General features: G+C 35.7%; 1 protein-coding gene across 1 annotated transcript in view; it reads right to left on the reverse strand.

Annotated features, from left to right (window-relative positions):
• Positions 1-340: 340 nt before the first annotated feature.
• LOC143026744 (uncharacterized) overlaps positions 341-21086 on the reverse strand; it is a 29737-nt gene continuing 8991 nt past the window's right edge. The window contains exon 8 of the mRNA XM_076187514.1: positions 341-711. Within this exon, the coding sequence (XP_076043629.1) occupies positions 341-711 (371 nt within the window). The remainder of the gene's footprint in view (positions 712-21086) is intronic.

Genomic DNA, 21086 nt, shown 5'->3' on the forward strand with positions numbered 1-21086 from the left:
GGTTTCATTGGATCCCTTGAGGTTCGCTTTGACCCGATAGGTTCTCTTGGTCCCCGAGAGGTTCTCTTTGACTCTGGGAGGTTCTCCATCGGCCTGGGGTTCTTTTGGGGGTCGTGATTCTCTTTGGGTCCCTGGGACCGGGTTTTTGCTGAAGGCCAGGGGTTCCCCGGGAGCCGGGAAGTTTTCATCGAGCCGGGGGGTGGGGGCTTTCCTGGGGCCAGGGAGTTCTCCTTGGGCCGGGGAGTTCTCATGGGGCCGGGTGTTCTCCTGGGGTCCGGGGGGATTTTCCTGGGACTCGGGGTTTCTCCTGAAGCAGGGGATTCTGGAAACGGGGGTCCTTCTAGGGCCATAGGTTCTTGGAGACCAGGGGTTCCTTTAGAGGACAGGGATCCTTAGGGTCGGGGTTCTTTTGAATGTCCTTGGTGTCAGATTTCTTCAAGAGGTTAGAGGTTCTTTTGTACTCAGGGGTTCGTTTTGGTAGTAGGGATTTCCTTCGAGGTTCTCCTGAGCTCGAAGTTCTTTTTGAGGCTATGGGTTCTTTTTTGGGGGAACTGGAATTTCCTTTGTTGTCAGATTCGTTTAGTGGGGCGGAGTTTCTTTCGGGTTCCTTTGCTTCCAAGGGTTTGAGGGTTGGGGTTCTCATAGGGTTTGGTTTCTTTATGAGGGCCAGGGTTGAGATTAGGGGTTCCTTTGTGTCCTTTGGGGTTTCTCCTGGGTTCGGGTGGGTTTCTTTGGGTCCTTTGGGGTTTCTCCTGTGTTCGAGTGGGTTTCTGCTGGGTTCGGTTGGGTTCCTTTGGGTCCTTTGGGGTTTCTCCTGGGTTCTGGTGGGTTTCTCCTGTGTTCGGGTGGGTTCCTTTGGGTCCTTTAGGGTTTCTCCTTGGTTTGGGTGGATTCCTTCCTGTTCATCCTCTGGGTGTGGGTGGTGGCCTCGGTCCGCCGTCGTTCTGCCCCAATTGAACTCCTCCGGCCGACGGATGTCATGGCACCCGATGGACAAGAGCGTTTGGGCAGATTGCGTTGTGTAATTACGCACTCGTATATATGCATGTATTCGTATGTGTGCGTGTGTACATATTTATATATAGATATATGTATGAATATTTGTATATACATATGTACATGTATGTGTATATAAGTATTTGTATATACGTACATGTATGTACACGTTTGTATATGTACATTTGTATATGCACACATGTTTGTGTACTTGTATACAGCTATATATGCACTTGTGTATATAATACATATGTATATATATATATATATATATATATATATGTGTGTGTGTGTGTGTGTGTGTGTGTGTGTGTGTGTGTGTGTGTGTGTGTGTGTGTGTGTGTGTGTGTGTGTGTGTGTGTGTGTGCATGTGTGTGTGCGCGTGTGTGAGTGTGCGCGTGCGTGCGTGTGTGCGTTTATGCGTATGTGCGAGTGTGTGTGTGTGTGTGTGTGTGTGTGTGTGTATTTACCTAGTTGTATTTTACGGGAAGGGGAGCTATGCTCGTGCGGGTCCCGTCTTCATATCTCATTTTATCTAAACTATTCTTAAATTCATGTATTGTTTTTGCACACACCACTTTCTCATCTAACTTGTTCCAACTGTTTATTACTCTGTGAGGAAAGCTGTTCTTTTTCAAATCTCTTCTATAGCTGTCTTTTTTTATTTTCTTTCCGTGTCCTCTTGTATTTCTGTCATCCCATTTTATCAGATTCTCTCTATCAGTAATTTCTATGCCTTTCATGATTCTGTAAATAGCTATCAAATCTCCTCTCTCTCTTCTTTGCTCTAGTGTCTGTAGTTCAAGTTTTTGTAGTCTCTCTTCATATGATAGTTTTGAGAGTGTTGGTGCCAGTTTTGTAATTGCTCTTTGTATTCTTTCAAGTTTTTTTTATACATTTTTTTGTACTTGGTGACCATATCGTTGCTGCATATTCCAATCTTGGTCTTATCAGGGTGATTAGGATTTTCTTCACCATTTCTTCATCCAGGTATGTAAATGCAACTTTGATTGTTCTTATTAAATTATAAGTTTCTCCAAAAATCTTATTTATATGTTTCTCAGGTGACATATTATTCATAACAATGACTCCCAGGTCCTTCTCATTTTCTACTTTTTTTATTCCTTCTTCTCCCAATTTATATGTTCCTGTTATTCTGTTTTTGCTTTTTCCAAATTCCATTATACTACACTTTTATGTATTGAACTCCATCTCCCACTTCCTACTCCATTCTTGTACTTTATTTAGATCTCTCTGTAGTGATTCACAATCTTCTTCAGTTTTCACTCTTTTCAGTAGTTTTGCATCATCTGCAAAGAAACTCATATAGCTTTCAATTCCTTCATCCATATCATTAATATATATAGCAAACATTATTGGGGCCAGAACTGTTCCCTGCGGAACACCGCTTATTACTTCATCCCATTTTGAGTGCTGGTTTCTTATCACTACTCTCATTTTTCTTTCTTGCAAAAAGTCTTCCATCCAATTTAGTAGTTTTCCCTGTATTCCTCCTTCAGTTTCTAATTTCTTAAGCAACTTCTTATGTGGTACTTTGTCAAAAGCTTTCTTTAGGTCTAGAAATGCACAGTCCGCCCATCCATCTCTTTCTTGTATTATATCTATTAGCCTTGAATAGAAACATATTAAATTGGTGACGCGTGATCGTCCTTGTCTGAATCCAAATTGCCTTGGTTTTAACACTTTGTTTTTTCTAAATATTTTACCCATCTACTTTTGATAATTCTTTCACAAATTTTTGCTATTGTACTTGTTAGAGAGACTGGTCTATAGTTGGTAGGTTCTTCTTTATTTCCTCCTTTATATATAGGTACTATATTTGCTTTTTTCCAATCTTCTGGAACTTTTCCTTCTTTCAAGGAACTATTTAGTATGCTATGTATTTTGTCTGCCAGTTCATTCCTGCATTCTTTCAGTATCCAGTTTGCTATATCATCTGGTCCATGCGATTTTCTGACATCAAGATTACTCAAGTGTGTCAATATTTCATTCTTTGTTAGTTCTATTTCTTCCATGGGGGGGACTTTCTCTTTCCATTCGTTCTCTTCAGGTTGTATGTTCTCCCTTGTAAACACTGATTTAAAATGTTTGTTCATTATTTCCGCCATTTCCATTTCCTCAGTGTATTCAACTCCCTCCTGTCTTAATTTCTCCAAGTCTTGTTTGTTTTTCAGTTTATTGTTTACAAATCTGTAGAATAGTTTTGGTTGATCTTTACACTTTTCTATGATATCTTTTTCATATTTTCTCTTTTCCTCTCTGCACGTTTGTACATATTCATTTCTATAACAGGTATATATTTTCCATTTTTCAGGTCTTCTGTCTTTTTTCCATCTGGTCCAGGCTTTGTCTCTTTTGTCTTTTAACTCCCTACAGCTTTTGTTGTACCAGCTTTTTACATATTCTTTTTCTTGTTTTTGTCTTGGGACATACTTTTCCACTCCTTTTTTGTAAATTTTTGTCAAAATATTCCATTTCTCTTCTACTGTTGTTTCTTCTTTGTATATTTCTTCCCATTTTTTTTTTAAAGAATTCTCTTATTTTATCAAAGTTTGTTTTTTTCATACATCATTCTTCCTTTTCTATATTGTTCATTTCTTTTCATATATTTTTCTTCATTAAGTTCCAGTTCAATCAATATGTGGTCACTTTTACTTATTGGTGTTTTATATTCAATCTTGTCCACTATTCTAGGTTCGGATGTAATTACTAGGTCTAGTCTCGATGGCTCTTCTTCATTTCTATACCTAGTGTTCTCCTGTATCCATTGTGTCATTGTATGGTCAGTAACCATCTCAAGTAGAGCGTTTCCCCATGAGCCGTCTCCACCCTTTACTGTCATTTCTTCCCAGCAGATTTCTTTGCAATTAAAGTCGCCCATCATAACTATTCTTCCTCCCTCTTCCATTATCTTGTTTAATGTTATCTTTGTGTCCTCTAACATACTTTTATGTTCACTCTCTTCCCATGAGGCTGTTTTTTGGGGGCACATAATTGATCACAAACTTTCTGCTCTTCTTATCTCTGTCTTCTACTTCCATCATTATCATCTCTACTGTATTCTTTCCATATGTGACACACTTCACGTTTATATCCTTCTTAGTCAGGAACATAACTCCACCCCCTTCCTTTTTCACTCTGTTTCTAATCCAATAATTATATGCATCATGTCCTACACTGTTGGGTGGTAGTGGACCTTTTAATTTTGTTTCTACAATTCCCATTATGTCTGGTTCTTTTTCTTTCAAATAATCATTCAGCTCATTCAATCCTGTTATTAATCCATCTATATTTGTGTAAGACACTCTTAGTTTTCTGCTTTTTCTGCCACTTCCATTGTGTTCTCTGTTTCCCTTTTGTTTTTCTCTTGTATGTCGACTTTCTTTAGTTTCATATTCACTACTCTCCAATAGAATCTCTCTTTTTCTGACTCCGTTCTTATCTCGTTTTTTTTTTCCTTTGCTTCAAGTCTTTTCTGTTTTTCTTCCTCTCTTTCCTCTTTATTCATTTCCCTTTTTATCCATACCTTTTTATATTGTTCACTTGTTGCTAGTTTCCCTGTTTTGGATAAGATATTCTCAGCCGTAGTTTGTGACCTGAATTTAATCTTAATTGGTCTGGTCTTGTTTGTACTATATTTCCCGAGCCTGAATTTCTCTTCGATTTGTTTCATTATTTCTGGTTCATCTTCCTGAACTAATTCTAGTAAATTTCTTACTTTTTCATTTTCCTCTTTGATTCTTGTGGTTCTATCTGGGTTATGTTTCTCTTCCATTCCTAATATAATTATACATTTCTTTCAGTCTGCTAAGTCTCTTACTATATTCTCCTTCTGTCTCATCACTTTAATAACTGAGTTTTCAGTTTGTTCATTCATTTGCTGTCTGATTATGTCAGTGTCCCCCCCACCCTCTTTAAATCCCTGGAAAATATTCTCATCATCTTCTACTGTATTGCTATCTATACTTCTAATCTTTACATTTTTGTTGGACATTTCATCATCGCTAAATTGGTCCGGCCCTCGTTTGTTTAGATTTCGTCTGCCTGCCTGGGCCAAGTCCTCACCTTCCTCATTTCCTTCCATTTCCCTCAGTAATCCCTCCCCCTTTCCTCTTTCCCTACTTTCCCTACACCACGAGCAATTTCCCCCCCACCCTGTAAAAACAATAGGTACTTCCTTTGCTTTGGGATCCACGAAATTTCACTTTTTCTTCAGAACGTCGTCTATGCCGTCCGTTCGTTGAAGAGTGTGTATTTACCTAGTTGTATTTACCTAGTTGTATTTTACGGGAAGGGGAGCTATGCTCGTGGGGTCCCGTCTTCATATCTCATTTTATCTAAACTATTTTTAAATTCATGTATTGTTTTTGCACACACCACTTTCTCATCTAACTTGTTCCAACTGTCTATTGCTCTGTGAGGAAAGCTGTTCTTTTTCAAATCTCTTCTATAGCTGTCTTTTTTTATTTTCTTTCCGTGTCCTCTTGTATTTCTGTCATCCCATTTTATCAGATTCTCTCTATCAGTAATATCTATGCCTTTCATGATTCTGTAAATAGCTATCAAATCTCCTCTCTCTCTTCTTTGCTCTAGTGTCTGTAGTTTAAGTTTTTGTAGTCTCTCTTCATATGATAGTTTTGAGAGTGTTGGTGCCAGTTTTGTAATTGCTCTTTGTATTCTTTCAAGTTTTTTTATACATTTTTTTGTACTTGGTGACCATATCGTTGCTGCATATTCCAATCTTGGTCTTATCAGGGTGATTAGGATTTTCCTCACCATTTCTTCATCCAGGTATGTAAATGCCACTTTGATTGTTCTTATTAAATTATAAGTTTCTCCAAAAATCTTATTTATATGTTTCTCAGGTGACATATTATTCATAACAATGACTCCCAGGTCCTTCTCATTTTCTACTTTTTTTATTCCTTCTTCTCCCAAATTATATGATCCTGCTATTCTGTTTTTGCTTTTTCCAAATTCCATTATACTACACTTTTTTGTATTGAACTCCATCTCCCACTTCCTACTCCATTCTTGTACTTTATTTAGATCCCTCTGTAGTGATTCACAATCTTCTTCAGTTTTCACTCTTTTCAGTAGTTTTGCATCATCTGCAAAGAAGCTCATATAGCTTTCAATTCCTTCATCCATATCATTAATATATATAGCAAACATTATTGGGGCCAGAACTGTTCCTTGCGGGACACCGCTTATTACTTCATTCCATTTTGAGTGCTGATCTCTTATCACTACTCTCATTTTTCTTTCTTGCAAAAAGTCTTCCATCCAATTTAGCAATTTACCTTGTATTCCTCCTTCATATTCTAATTTCTTAAGCAACTTCTTATGTGGTACTTTGTCAAAAGCTTTTTTTAGGTCTAGAAATGCACAATCAGCCCATCCATCTCTTTCTTGTATTATATCTATTAGCCTTGAATAGAAACATATTAAATTGGTGACGCATGACCGTCCTTGTCTGAATCCAAATTGCCTTGGATTTAGTACGTTGTTTTTTTCCAAGTATTTTACCCATCTACTTTTGATAATTCTTTCACAAATTTTTGCTATTGTACTTGTTAGAGAGACTGGTCTATAATTGGTAGGTTCTTCTTTATTTCCTCCTTTATATATAGGTACTATATTTGCTTTTTTCCAATCTTCTGGAACTTTTCCTTCTTTTAAGGAACTGCTTATTATGCTATGTATTTTGTCTGCCAGTTCATTCCTGCATTCTTTCAGAATCCAGTTTGCTATTTCATCTGGCCCATGCGATTTTCTGACATCAAAATTACCCAAGTGTGTCAATATTTCATTCTTTGTTACTTCTATTTCTTCCATAGGGGGGACTTTTTCTTTCCACTCAATCTCTTCAGGTTGTATATTTTCCCTTGTAAACACTGATTTAAAATGTTTGTTCATAATTTCTGCCATTTCCATTTCCTCAGTGTATTCAACTCCTCCTTGTCTCAATTTCTCCAAGTCTTGTTTGTTTTTCAGTTTATTGTTTACAAATCTGTAGAATAGTTTTGGTTGATCTTTACACTTTTCTATAACATCTTTTTCATATTTTCTTTTTTTCTCTCTGCACTTTTGTACATATTCATTTCTATAACCAGTATATATTTTCCATTTTTCAGGTCTTCTGTCTTTTTTCCATCTGGTCCAGGCTTTGTCTCTTTTGTCTTTTAACTCCCTACAACTTTTGTTGTACCAGCATTTTACATATTCTTTTTCTTGTTTTTGTCTTGGGACATACTTTTCCACTCCTTTTTTGTAAATTTTTGTCAAAATATTCCATTTCTCTTCCACTGATGTTTCTTCTTTGTATATTTCTTCCCAGTTTTCTTGTTGGAAGAATTCTCTTATTTTATCAAAGTTTGTTTTTTCATACATCATTCTTCCTTTTCTATATTGTTCATTTCTTTTCATATATTTTTCTTCATTAAGTTCCAGTTCAATCAATATGTGGTCACTTTTACCTATTGGTGTTTTATATTCAATCTTGTCCACTATTCTAGGTTCAGATGTAATTATTAAGTCTAGCCTCGATGGTTCTTCTTCATTTCTATACCTAGTGTTCTCTTGTATCCATTGTGTCATTGAATGGTCAGTAATCATCTCAAGTAGAGCATTTCCCCATGAGTCATCACCACTCTTTACTGTCATTTTTTCCCAGCAGATTTCTTTGCAATTAAAGTCGCCCATCATAACTATTCTTCCTCCGTCTTCCATTATTTTAGTTAATGCTATCTTTGTGTCCTCTAACATACTTTTATATTCACTCTCCTCCCATGAGGCTGTTTTTGGAGGCACATAATTGATCACAAATTTTCTGCTCTTCTTATCTCTGTCTTCCACTTCTATCATAATCATCTCTACTGTATTCTTTCCATATATGACACCTTTCACGTTTATATCCTTCTTAGTCAGGAACATAACTCCACCCCCTTGCTTTTTCTCTCTGTTTCTAATCCAATAATTGTATGCATCATGTCCTACACTGTTGGGTGGTAGTGGGCCTTTTAATTTTGTTTCTACAATTCCCATTATGTCCGGTTCTTTTTCTTTCAAATAATCATTCAGCTCATTCAATCCTGTTATTAATCCATCTATATTTGTGTAAGACACTCTTAGTTTTCTGCCACTTCCATTGTGTTCTCTGTTTCCCTTATGTTTTTTTTTTTGTATGTCGAACTTCCTTAGTTTCATGTTCACTACTCTCCAATAGAATCTCTCTTTCTCTGACTCCGTTCTGTTCTCGTTTTTTGTCTTAGCTTCCAGTCTTTTCTGCTTTTCTTCCTCTCTTTCCTCTTTATTCATTTCTCTTTTTATCCATATCTTTTTGTGTTGTTCACTTGTTGCTAGTTTCCCTGTTTTGGATAAGATATTCTCTGCCGTTGTTTGTGACTTGAATTTAATCTTAATTGGTCTGGTCTTGTCTGTGCTATACTTTCCGAGTCTAAATTTCTCTTCGATTTGTTTCATAATTCCTGGTTCATCTTCCTGAACTGATTCTAGTAATTGGCTTACTTTTTCATTTTCCTCTTTGATTCTTGTGGTTCTATCTGTGTTGTGTTTCTCTTCCATTCCTAATATAATTATACATTTCTTCTTGTCTGCTAAATCCCTTACTATATTCTCCTTTTGTCTCATCACTTTAATAACTGAGTCTTCAGTATGTTCTTTCAATTGCTGTTTGACTATGTCAGTGAATGAAATCTTATTTCCTTCTTGGGTTTGCTTCCAATTTTTACTTTCTTTAGCTATTGTTTCTCTGTTTTCTTTACTATTCTTCTTCAATTCCTCATTCTCCCCCTTTACCTCTCTTAACTGTCTTTTTAGTTCTTCTATTTCATCAGTTAAGTTTTTATTCGCCTTTTCCAGTTCTTCCAGTCTTTCAACCCTTTTTAAAATGGTGTTCATATGACCTAACCTACTCTCCAAGTCCTCGATCACCTTATCAACCTTCTTCTCTAGTCTTGTCAGTCGGGGGGGGGGGGGGTTGTGTCCCCCCCACTCTCTTTAAATCCCTTGAAAATATTCTCATCACTTTCTGCTATATTGCTCCTATCTATACCTCTAATCTTCACATTCCTATTAGACATGTTATCATCCAACTCGTCTTGGGGTCTTTTGTCTACCCGGCGGCCCGTCAGGGCCATTTCCTCCACCTCCTCATTACCTTCCATTTCCCCAGCAATCCCTCCCCCTCTCCTCTTTCCTTACTTTCCCACTACCTCACGAGCAATTTCCCCCCCCCTGCAAATACAAAAAGGCACTTCTCTTTGCGTTGGTATCCACAATCTGCACTTTTCTTCAGAGCGTTCTTCAAGCCGTCCGTTCGTTGCAAGTGTGTGTGTGTGTGTGTGTGTGTGTGTGTGTGTGTGTGTGTGTGTGTGCTTGTGTGTGTGTATTTACCTAGTTTACCTAGTTGTATTTTACGGGAAGGGGAGCTATGCCCGTGGGGTCCCGTCTTCATTTCTCATTTTATCTAAACAATTTTTAAATTCATGTATTGTTTTTGCACACACCACTTTCTCATCTAACTTGTTCCAACTGTCTATTACTCTGTGTGGAAAGCTGTTCTTTTTCAAATCTCTTCTATAGCTGTCTTTTTTTATTTTCTTTCCGTGTCCTCTTGTATTTCTGTCATCCCATTTTATCAGATTCTCTCTATCAGTAATTTCTATGCCTTTCATGATTCTGTAAATAGCTATCAAATCTCCTCTCTCTCTTCTTTGCTCTAGTGTCTGTAGTTCAAGTTTTTGTAGTCTCTCTTCATATGATAGTTTTGAGAGTGTTGGTGCCAGTTTTGTAATAGCTCTTTGTATTCTTTCAAGTTTTTTTTATACATTTTTTTGTACTTGGTGACCATATTGTTGCTGCATATTCTAATCTTGGTCTTATCAGGGTGATTAGGATTTTCCTCACCATTTCTTCATCCAGGTATGTAAATGCCACTTTGATTGTTCTTATTAAATTATAAGTTTCTCCAAAAATCTTATTTATATGTTTTTCAGGTGACATATTATTCATAACAATGACTCCCAGGTCCTTCTCATTTTCTACTTTTTTTATTCCTTCTTCTCCCAATTTATATGCTCCTGTTATTCTGTTTTTGCTTTTTCCAAATTCCATTATACTACACTTTTATGTATTGAACTCCATCTCCCACTTCCTACTCCATTCTTGTACTTTATTTAGATCTCTCTGTAGTGATTCACAATCTTCTTCAGTTTTCACTCTTTTCAGTAGTTTTGCATCATCTGCAAAGAAACTCATATAGCTTTCAATTCCTTCATCCATATCATTAATATATATAGCAAACATTATTGGGGCCAGAACTGTTCCCTGCGGAACACCGCTTATTACTTCATCCCATTTTGAGTGCTGGTTTCTTATCACTACTCTCATTTTTCTTTCTTGCAAAAAGTCTTCCATCCAATTTAGTAGTTTTCCCTGTATTCCTCCTTTAGTTTCTAATTTCTTAAGCAACTTCTTATGTGGTACTTTGTCAAAAGCTTTCTTTAGGTCTAGAAATGCACAGTCCGCCCATCCATCTCTTTCTTGTATTATATCTATTAGCCTTGAATAGAAACATATTAAATTGGTGACGCGTGATCGTCCTTGTCTGAATCCAAATTGCCTTGGTTTTAACACTTTGTTTTTTCTAAATATTTTACCCATCTACTTTTGATAATTCTTTCACAAATTTTTGCTATTGTACTTGTTAGAGAGACTGGTCTATAGTTGGTAGGTTCTTCTTTATTTCCTCCTTTATATATAGGTACTATATTTGCTTTTTTCCAATCTTCTGGAACTTTTCCTTCTTTCAAGGAACTATTTAGTATGCTATGTATTTTGTCTGCCAGTTCATTCCTGCATTCTTTCAGTATCCAGTTTGCTATATCATCTGGTCCATGCGATTTTCTGACATCAAGATTACTCAAGTGTGTCAATATTTCATTCTTTGTTAGTTCTATTTCTTCCATGGGGGGGACTTTCTCTTTCCATTCGTTCTCTTCAGGTTGTATGTTCTCCCTTGTAAACACTGATTTAAAATGTTTGTTCATTATTTCCGCCATTTCCATTTCCTCAGTGTATTCAACTCCCTCCTGTCTTAATTTCTCCAAGTCTTGTTTGTTTTTCAGTTTATTGTTTACAAATCTGTAGAATAGTTTTGGTTGATCTTTACACTTTTCTATGATATCTTTTTCATATTTTCTCTTTTCCTCTCTGCACGTTTGTACATATTCATTTCTATAACAGGTATATATTTTCCATTTTTCAGGTCTTCTGTCTTTTTTTCCATCTGGTCCAGGCTTTGTCTCTTTTGTCTTTTAACTCCCTACAGCTTTTGTTGTACCAGCTTTTTACATATTCTTTTTCTTGTTTTTGTCTTGGGACATACTTTTCCACTCCTTTTTTGTAAATTTTTGTCAAAATATTCCATTTCTCTTCTACTGTTGTTTCTTCTTTGTATATTTCTTCCCATTTTTTTTTTAAAGAATTCTCTTATTTTATCAAAGTTTGTTTTTTTCATACATCATTCTTCCTTTTCTATATTGTTCATTTCTTTTCATATATTTTTCTTCATTAAGTTCCAGTTCAATCAATATGTGGTCACTTTTACTTATTGGTGTTTTATATTCAATCTTGTCCACTATTCTAGGTTCGGATGTAATTACTAGGTCTAGTCTCGATGGCTCTTCTTCATTTCTATACCTAGTGTTCTCCTGTATCCATTGTGTCATTGTATGGTCAGTAACCATCTCAAGTAGAGCGTTTCCCCATGAGCCGTCTCCACCCTTTACTGTCATTTCTTCCCAGCAGATTTCTTTGCAATTAAAGTCGCCCATCATAACTATTCTTCCTCCTCTTCCATTATCTTGTTTAATGTTATCTTTGTGTCCTCTAACATACTTTTATGTTCACTCTCTTCCCATGAGGCTGTTTTTTGGGGGCACATAATTGATCACAAACTTCCTGCTCTTCTTATCTCTGTCTTCTACTTCCATCATTATCATCTCTACTGTATTCTTTCCATATGTGACACACTTCACGTTTATATCCTTCTTAGTCAGGAACATAACTCCACCCCTTCCTTTTTCACTCTGTTTCTAATCCAATAATTATATGCATCATGTCCTACACTGTTGGGTGGTAGTGGACCTTTTAATTTTGTTTCTACAATTCCCATTATGTCTGGTTCTTTTTCTTTCAAATAATCATTCAGCTCATTCAATCCTGTTATTAATCCATCTATATTTGTGTAAGACACTCTTAGTTTTCTGCTTTTTCTGCCACTTCCATTGTGTTCTCTGTTTCCCTTTTGTTTTTCTCTTGTATGTCGACTTTCTTTAGTTTCATATTCACTACTCTCCAATAGAATCTCTCTTTCTCTGACTCCGTTCTTATCTCGTTTTTTTTCCTTTGCTTCAAGTCTTTTCTGTTTTTCTTCCTCTCTTTCCTCTTTATTCATTTCCCTTTTTATCCATACCTTTTTATATTGTTCACTTGTTGCTAGTTTCCCTGTTTTGGATAAGATATTCTCAGCCGTAGTTTGTGACCTGAATTTAATCTTAATTGGTCTGGTCTTGTTTGTACTATATTTCCCGAGCCTGAATTTCTCTTCGATTTGTTTCATTATTTCTGGTTCATCTTCCTGAACTAATTCTAGTAAATTTCTTACTTTTTCATTTTCCTCTTTGATTCTTGTGGTTCTATCTGGGTTATGTTTCTCTTCCATTCCTAATATAATTATACATTTCTTTCAGTCTGCTAAGTCTCTTACTATATTCTCCTTCTGTCTCATCACTTTAATAACTGAGTTTTCAGTTTGTTCATTCATTTGCTGTCTGATTATGTCAGTGTCCCCCCCACCCTCTTTAAATCCCTGGAAAATATTCTCATCATCTTCTACTGTATTGCTATCTATACTTCTAATCTTTACATTTTTGTTGGACATTTCATCATCGCTAAATTGGTCCGGCCCTCGTTTGTTTAGATTTCGTCTGCCTGCCTGGGCCAAGTCCTCACCTTCCTCATTTCCTTCCATTTCCCTCAGTAATCCCTCCCCTTCTCCTTTTTCCTTACTTTCCCTACACCACGAGCAATTTCCCCCCCACCCTGTAAAAACAATAGGTACTTCCTTTGCTTTGGGATCCACGAAATTTCACTTTTTCTTCAGAACGTCGTCTATGCCGTCCGTTCGTTGAAGTGTGTATTTACCTAGTTGTATTTACCTAGTTGTATTTTACGGGAAGGGGAGCTATGCTCGTGGGGTCCCGTCTTCATATCTCATTTTATCTAAACTATTTTTAAATTCATGTATTGTTTTTGCACACACCACTTTCTCATCTAACCTGTTCCAACTGTCTATTACTCTGTGAGGAAAGCTGTTCTTTTTCAAATCTCTTCTATAGCTGTCTTTTTTTATTTTCTTTCCGTGTCCTCTTGTATTTCTGTCATCCCATTTTATCAGATTCTCTCTATCAGTAATTTCTATGCCTTTCATGATTCTGTAAATAGCTATCAAATCTCCTCTCTCTCTTCTTTGCTCTAGTGTCTGTAGTTTAAGTTTTTGTAGTCTCTCTTCATATGATAGTTTTGAGAGTGTTGGTGCCAGTTTTGTGATTGCTCTTTGTATTCTTTCAAGTTTTTTTATACATTTTTTTGTACTTGGTGACCATATCGTTGCTGCATATTCTAATCTTGGTCTTATCAGGGTGATTAGGATTTTCCTCACCATTTCTTCATCCAGGTATGTAAATGCCACTTTGATTGTTCTTATTAAATTATAAGTTTCTCCAAAAATCTTATTTATATGTTTCTCAGGTGACATATTATTCATAACAATGACTCCCAGGTCCTTCTCATTTTCTACTTTTTTTATTCCTTCTTCTCCCAAATTATATGATCCTGTTATTCTGTTTTTGCTTTTTCCAAATTCCATTATACTACACTTTTTTGTATTGAACTCCATCTCCCACTTCCTACTCCATTCTTGTACTTTATTTAGATCCCTCTGTAGTGATTCACAATCTTCTTCAGTTTTCACTCTTTTCAGTAGTTTTGCATCATCTGCAAAGAAGCTCATATAGCTTTCAATTCCTTCATCCATATCATTAATATATATAGCAAACATTATTGGGGCCAGAACTGTTCCCTGCGGGACACCGCTTATTACTTCATTCCATTTTGAGTGCTGATTTCTTATCACTACTCTCATTTTTCTTTCTTGCAAAAAGTCTTCCATCCAATTTAGCAATTTACCTTGTATTCCTCCTTCATATTCTAATTTCTTAAGCAACTTCTTATGTGGTACTTTGTCAAAAGCTTTTTTTAGGTCTAGAAATGCACAATCAGCCCATCCATCTCTTTCTTGTATTATATCTATTAGCCTTGAATAGAAACATATTAAATTGGTGACGCATGATCGTCCTTGTCTGAATCCAAATTGCCTTGGATTTAGTACGTTGTTTTTTTTCCAAGTATTTTACCCATCTACTTTTGATAATTCTTTCACAAATTTTTGCTATTGTACTTGTTAGAGAGACTGGTCTATAGTTGGTAGGTTCTTCTTTATTTCCTCCTTTATATATAGGTACTATATTTGCTTTTTTCCAATCTTCTGGAACTTTTCCTTCTTTTAAGGAACTGCTTATTATGCTATGTATTTTGTCTGCCAGTTCATTCCTGCATTCTTTCAGAATCCAGTTTGCTATTTCATCTGGCCCATGCGATTTTCTGACATCAAAATTACCCAAGTGTGTCAATATTTCATTCTTTGTTACTTCTATTTCTTCCATAGGGGGGACTTTTTCTTTCCACTCAATCTCTTCAGGTTGTATATTTTCCCTTGTAAACACTGATTTAAAATGTTTGTTCATAATTTCCGCCATTTCCATTTCCTCAGTGTATTCAACTCCTCCTTGTCTCAATTTCTCCAAGTCTTGTTTGTTTTTCAGTTTATTGTTTACAAATCTGTAGAATAGTTTTGGTTGATCTTTACACTTTTCTATAACATCTTTTTCATATTTTCTTTTTTCCTCTCTGCACGTTTGTACATATTCATTTCTATAACTGGTATATATTTTCCATTTTTCAGGTCTTCTGTCTTTTTTCCATCTGGTCCAGGCTTTGTCTCTTTTGTCTTTTAACTCCCTACAACTTTTGTTGTACCAGCATTTTACATATTCTTTTTCTTGTTTTTGTCTTGGGACATACTTTTCCACTCCTTTTTTGTAAATTTTTGTCAAAATATTCCATTTCTTTTCCACTGATGTTTCTTCTTTGTATATTTCTTCCCAGTTTTCTTGTTGAAAGAATTCTCTTATTTTATCAAAGTTTGTTTTTTCATACATCATTCTTCCTTTTCTATATTGTTCATTTCTTTTCATATATTTTTCTTCATTAAGTTCCAGTTCAATCAATATGTGGTCACTTTTACCTATTGGTGTTTTATATTCAATCTTGTCCACTATTCTAGGTTCAGATGTAATTATTAAGTCTAGTCTCGATGGTTCTTCTTCATTTCTATACCTAGTGTTCTCCTGTATCCATTGTGTCATTGTGTGGTCAGTAATCATCTCAAGTAGAGCATTTCCCCATGAGTCATCACCACTCTTTACTGTCATTTCTTCCCAGCAGATTTCTTTGCAATTAAAGTCGCCCATCATAACTATTCTTCCTCCGTCTTCCATTATTTTATTTAATGCTATCTTTGTGTCCTCTAGCATACTTTTATATTCACTCTCCTCCCATGAGGCTGTTTTCGGAGGCACATAATTGATCACAAATTTTCTGCTCTTCTTATCTCTGTCTTCCACTTCTATCATAATCATCTCTACTGTATTCTTTCCATATATGACACCTTTCACGTTTATATCCTTCTTAGTCAGGAACATAACTCCACCCCCTTGCTTTTTCTCTCTGTTTCTAATCCAATAATTGTATGCATCATGTCCTACACTGTTGGGTGGTAGTGGGCCTTTTAATTTTGTTTCTACAATTCCCATTATGTCCGGTTCTTTTTCTTTCAAATAATCATTCAGCTCATTCAATCCTGTTATTAATCCATCTATATTTGTGTAAGACACTCTTAGTTTTCTGCCACTTCCATTGTGTTCTCTGTTTCCCTTATGTTTTTCTTTTGTATGTCGAACTTCCTTAGTTTCATGTTCACTACTCTCCAATAGAATCTCTCTTTTTCTGACTCCGTTCTTATCTCGTTTTTTTCCTTAGCTTCAAGTCTTTTCTGCTTTTCTTCCTCTCTTTCCTCTTTATTCATTTCTCTTTTTATCCATATCTTTTTGTGTTGTTCACTTGTTGCTAGTTTCCCTGTTTTGGATAAGATATTCTCTGCCGTTGTTTGTGACTTGAATTTAATCTTAATTGGTCTGGTCTTGTCTGTGCTATACTTTCCGAGTCTAAATTTCTCTTCGATTTGTTTCATAATTCTGGTTCATCTTCCTGAACTGATTCTAGTAATTGGCTTACTTTTTCATTTTCCTCTTTGATTCTTGTGGTTCTATCTGTGTTGTGTTTCTCTTCCATTCCTAATATAATTATACATTTCTTCTTGTCTGCTAAATCCCTTACTATATTCTCCTTTTGTCTCATCACTTTAATAACTGAGTCTTCAGTATGTTCTTTCAATTGCTGTTTGACTATGTCAGTGAATGAAATCTTATTTCCTTCTTGCGTTTGCTTCCAATTTTTACTTTCTTTAGCTATTGTTTCTCTGTTTTCTTTACTATTCTCCTTCAAGACTTTATTCTCATCTTTTACCTCTCTTAACTGTCTTTTTAGTTCTTCTATTTCATCAGTTAAGTTTTTATTCGCCTTTTCCAGTTCTTCCAATCTTTCAACCCTTTTTAAAATGGTGTTCATATGACCTAACCTACTCTCCAAGTCCTCGATCACCTTATCAACCTTCTCCTCTAGTCTTGTCAGTCGGGGGGGGTTTGTGTCCCCCCCACTCTCTTTAAATCCCTTGAAAATGTTCTCATCACTTTCTGCTATATTGCTCCTATCTATACCTCAAATCTTCACATTCCTATTAGCCATGTTATCATCCAACTCGTCCGGGGGTCGTTTGTCTACCTTTCGGCGGCCCGCCTGGGCCATTTCCTCCACCTCCTCATTACCTTCCATTTCCCCAGCAATCCCTCCCCCTCTCCTCTTTCCTTACATTCCCCCTACCTCACGAGCAATTCCCCCCCCCCACCCTGTAAAATACAAAAAGGCACTTCTCTTTGCGTTGGTATCCACAATCTGCACTTTTCTTCAGAGCGTTCGTCAAGCCGTCCGTTCGTTGAAAGTGTGTGTGTGTATTTACCTAGTTGTATTTACCTAGTTGTATTTTACGGGAAGGGGAGCTATGCTCGTGGGGTCCCGTCTTCATATCTCATTTTATCTAAACTATTTTTAAATTCATGTATTGTTTTTGCACACACCACTTTCTCATCTAACTTGTTCCAACTGTCTATTGCTCTGTGAGGAAAGCTGTTCTTTTTAAAATCTCTTCTATAGCTGTCTTTTTTTATTTTCTTTCCGTGTCCTCTTGTATTTCTGTCATCCCATTTTATCAGATTCTCTCTATCAGTAATTTCTATGCCTTTCATGATTCTGTAAATAGCTATCAAATCTCCTCTCTCTCTTCTTTGCTCTAGTGTCTGTAGTTTAAGTTTTTGTAGTCTCTCTTCATATGATAGTTTTGAGAGTGTTGGTGCCAGTTTTGTAATTGCTCTTTGTATTCTTTCAAGTTTTTTTATACATTTTTTTGTACTTGGTGACCATATCGTTGCTGCATATTCCAATCTTGGTCTTATCAGGGTGATTAGGATTTTCCTCACCATTTCTTCATCCAGGTATGTAAATGCCACTTTGATTGTTCTTATTAAATTATAAGTTTCTCCAAAAATCTTATTTATATGTTTCTCAGGTGACATATTATTCATAACAATGACTCCCAGGTCCTTCTCATTTTCTACTTTTTTTATTCCTTCTTTTCCCAAATTATATGATCCTGTTATTCTGTTTTTGCTTTTTCCAAATTCCATTATACTACACTTTTTTGTATTGAACTCCATCTCCCACTTCCTACTCCATTCTTGTACTTTATTTAGATCTCTCTGTAGTGATTCACAATCTTCTTCAGTTTTCACTCTTTTCAGTAATTTTGCATCATCTGCAAAGAAGCTCATATAGCTTTCAATTCCTTCATCCATATCATTAATATATATAGCAAACATTATTGGGGCCAGAACTGTTCCCTGCGGGACACCGCTTATTACTTCATTCCATTTTGAGTGCTGATCTCTTATCACTACTCTCATTTTTCTTTCTTGCAAAAAGTCTTCCATCCAATTTAGCAATTTACCTTGTATTCCTCCTTCATATTCTAATTTCTTAAGCAACTTCTTATGTGGTACTTTGTCAAAAGCTTTTTTTAGGTCTAGAAATGCACAATCAGCCCATCCATCTCTTTCTTGTATTATATCTATTAGCCTTGAATAGAAACCTATTAAATTGGTGACGCATGATCGTCCTTGTCTGAATCCAAATTGCCTTGGATTTAGTACGTTGTTTTTTTCCAAGTATTTTACCCATCTACTTTTGATAATTCTTTCACATATTTTTGCTATTGTACTTGTTAGAGAGACTGGTCTATAGTTGGTAGGTTCTTCTTTATTTCCTCCTTTATATATAGGTACTATATTTGCTTTTTTCCAATCTTCTGGAACTTTTCCTTCTTTTAAGGAACTGCTTATTATGCTATGTATTTTGTCTGCCAGTTCATTCCTGCATTCTTTCAGAATCCAGTTTGCTATTTCATCTGGCCCATGCGATTTTCTGACATCAAAATTACCCAAGTGTGTCAATATTTCATTCTTTGTTACTTCTATTTCTTCCATAGGGGGGACTTTTTCCTTCCACTCAATCTCTTCAGGTTGTATATTTTCCCTTGTAAACACTGATTTAAAATGTTTGTTCATAATTTCTGCCATTTCCATTTCCTCAGTGTATTCAACTCCTCCTTGTCTTAATTTCTCTAAGTCTTGTTTGTTTTTCAGTTTATTGTTTACAAATCTGTAGAATAGTTTTGGTTGATCTTTACACTTTTCTATAACATCTTTTTCATATTTTCTTTTTTCCTCTCTGCACTTTTGTACATATTCATTTCTATAACCAGTATATATTTTCCATTTTTCAGGTCTTCTGTCTTTTTTCCATCTGTTCCAGGCTTTGTCTCTTTTGTCCTTTTTGTCCCTACAACTTTTGTTGTACCAGCATTTTACATATTCTTTTTCTTGTTTTTGTCTTGGGACATACTTTTCCACTCCTTTTTTGTAAATTTTTGTCAAGATATTCCATTTCTCTTCCACTGTTGTTTCTTCTTTGTATATTTCTTCCCAGTTTTCTTGTTGGAAGAATTCTCTTATTTTATCAAAGTTTGTTTTTTCATACATCATTCTTCCTTTTCTATATTGTTCATTTCTTTTCATATATTTTTCTTCATTAAGTTCCAGTTCAATCAATATGTGGTCACTTTTACCTATTGGTGTTTTATATTCAATCTTGTCCACTATTCTAGGTTCAGATGTAATTATTAAGTCTAGCCTCGATGGTTCTTCTTCATTTCTATACCTAGTGTTCTCTTGTATCCATTGTGTCATTGAATGGTCAGTAATCATCTCAAGTAGAGCATTTCCCCATGAGTCATCACCACTCTTTACTGTCATTTCTTCCCAGCAGATTTCTTTGCAATTAAAGTCGCCCATCATAACTATTCTTCCTCCGTCTTCCATTATTTTAGTTAATGCTATCTTTGTGTCCTCTAACATACTTTTATGTTCACTCTCCTCCCATGAGGCTGTTTTCGGAGGCACATAATTGATCACAAATTTTCTGCTCTTCTTATCTCGGTCTTCCACTTCTATCATAATCATCTCTACTGTATTCTTTCCATATATGACACCTTTCACGTTTATATCCTTCTTAGTCAGGAACATAACTCCACCCCCTTGTTTTTTCTCTCTGTTTCTAATCCAATAATTGTATGTATCATGTCCTACACTGTTGGGTGGTAGTGGGCCTTTTAATTTTGTTTCTACAATTCCCATTATGTCCGGTTCTTTTTCTTTCAAATAATCATTCAGTTCATTCAATCCTGTTATCAATCCATCTATATTTGTGTAAGACACTCTTAGTTTTCTGCCACTTCCATTGTATTCTCTGTTTCCCTTATGTTTTTCTTTAGTATGTCGAACTGCTTTATTTTCATGTTCACTACTCTCCAATAGAATCTCTCTTTCTCTGACTCCGTTCTTTCCTCGTTTTTTGCCTTAGCTTCAATTCTTTTCTGCTTTTCTGCCTCTCTTTCCTCCTTATTCATTTCTCTTTTTATCCATACCTTTTTATATTGATCATTTGTTGCTAGTTTCCCTGTCTTGGATAGAATTTTCTCTGCTGTTGTTTGTGACCTGAATTTAATCTTAATTGGTCTGGTCTTATCTGTACTATATTTTCCGAGTCTGAATTTTTCCTCAATTTCCTTTATAATTTCTGGTTCATCTTCCTGGACTAATTTTAATAAACTGCTTACTCTTTCATTTTCCTCCTTGATTCTTGCAGTTCTATCTGGGTTATGTTTCTCTTCCATTCCTAATATAATTATACATTTCTTTTTGTCAGCTAATTCTCTTACTATATTCTCCTTCTGTCTCATCACTTTAATAACTGAGTCTTCATTATGTTCTTTCAATTGCTGTTTGACTATGTCAGTGAATGAAACCTTATTCCCTTCTTGAGTTATTCTCCAATTTTTAGCTTCTGTAGCTAGTTTCTCTCTGTTTTCATTACTATTCTTCTTCAATTTCTCATTCTCCTCCTTTACATTTCCTAACTGTCTTTTTAGGTCCTCTATTTCTTCAGTTAAGTTTCTGTTAGCCTTCTCTAGTTGTTCCAACCTTTCAATTCTTTGAAAAATGGAGTCTACGTTACCTAACTTACGCTCCAAGTCCTCGATCACCTTATCAACTCTCTCCTCTAGTCTTATCAGT

Source organism: Oratosquilla oratoria, chromosome 7 (genome assembly GCF_046742065.1).
Source record: "Oratosquilla oratoria isolate Oo_2021 chromosome 7, ASM4674206v1, whole genome shotgun sequence".
NCBI lineage: Eukaryota > Metazoa > Arthropoda > Malacostraca > Stomatopoda > Squillidae > Oratosquilla > Oratosquilla oratoria.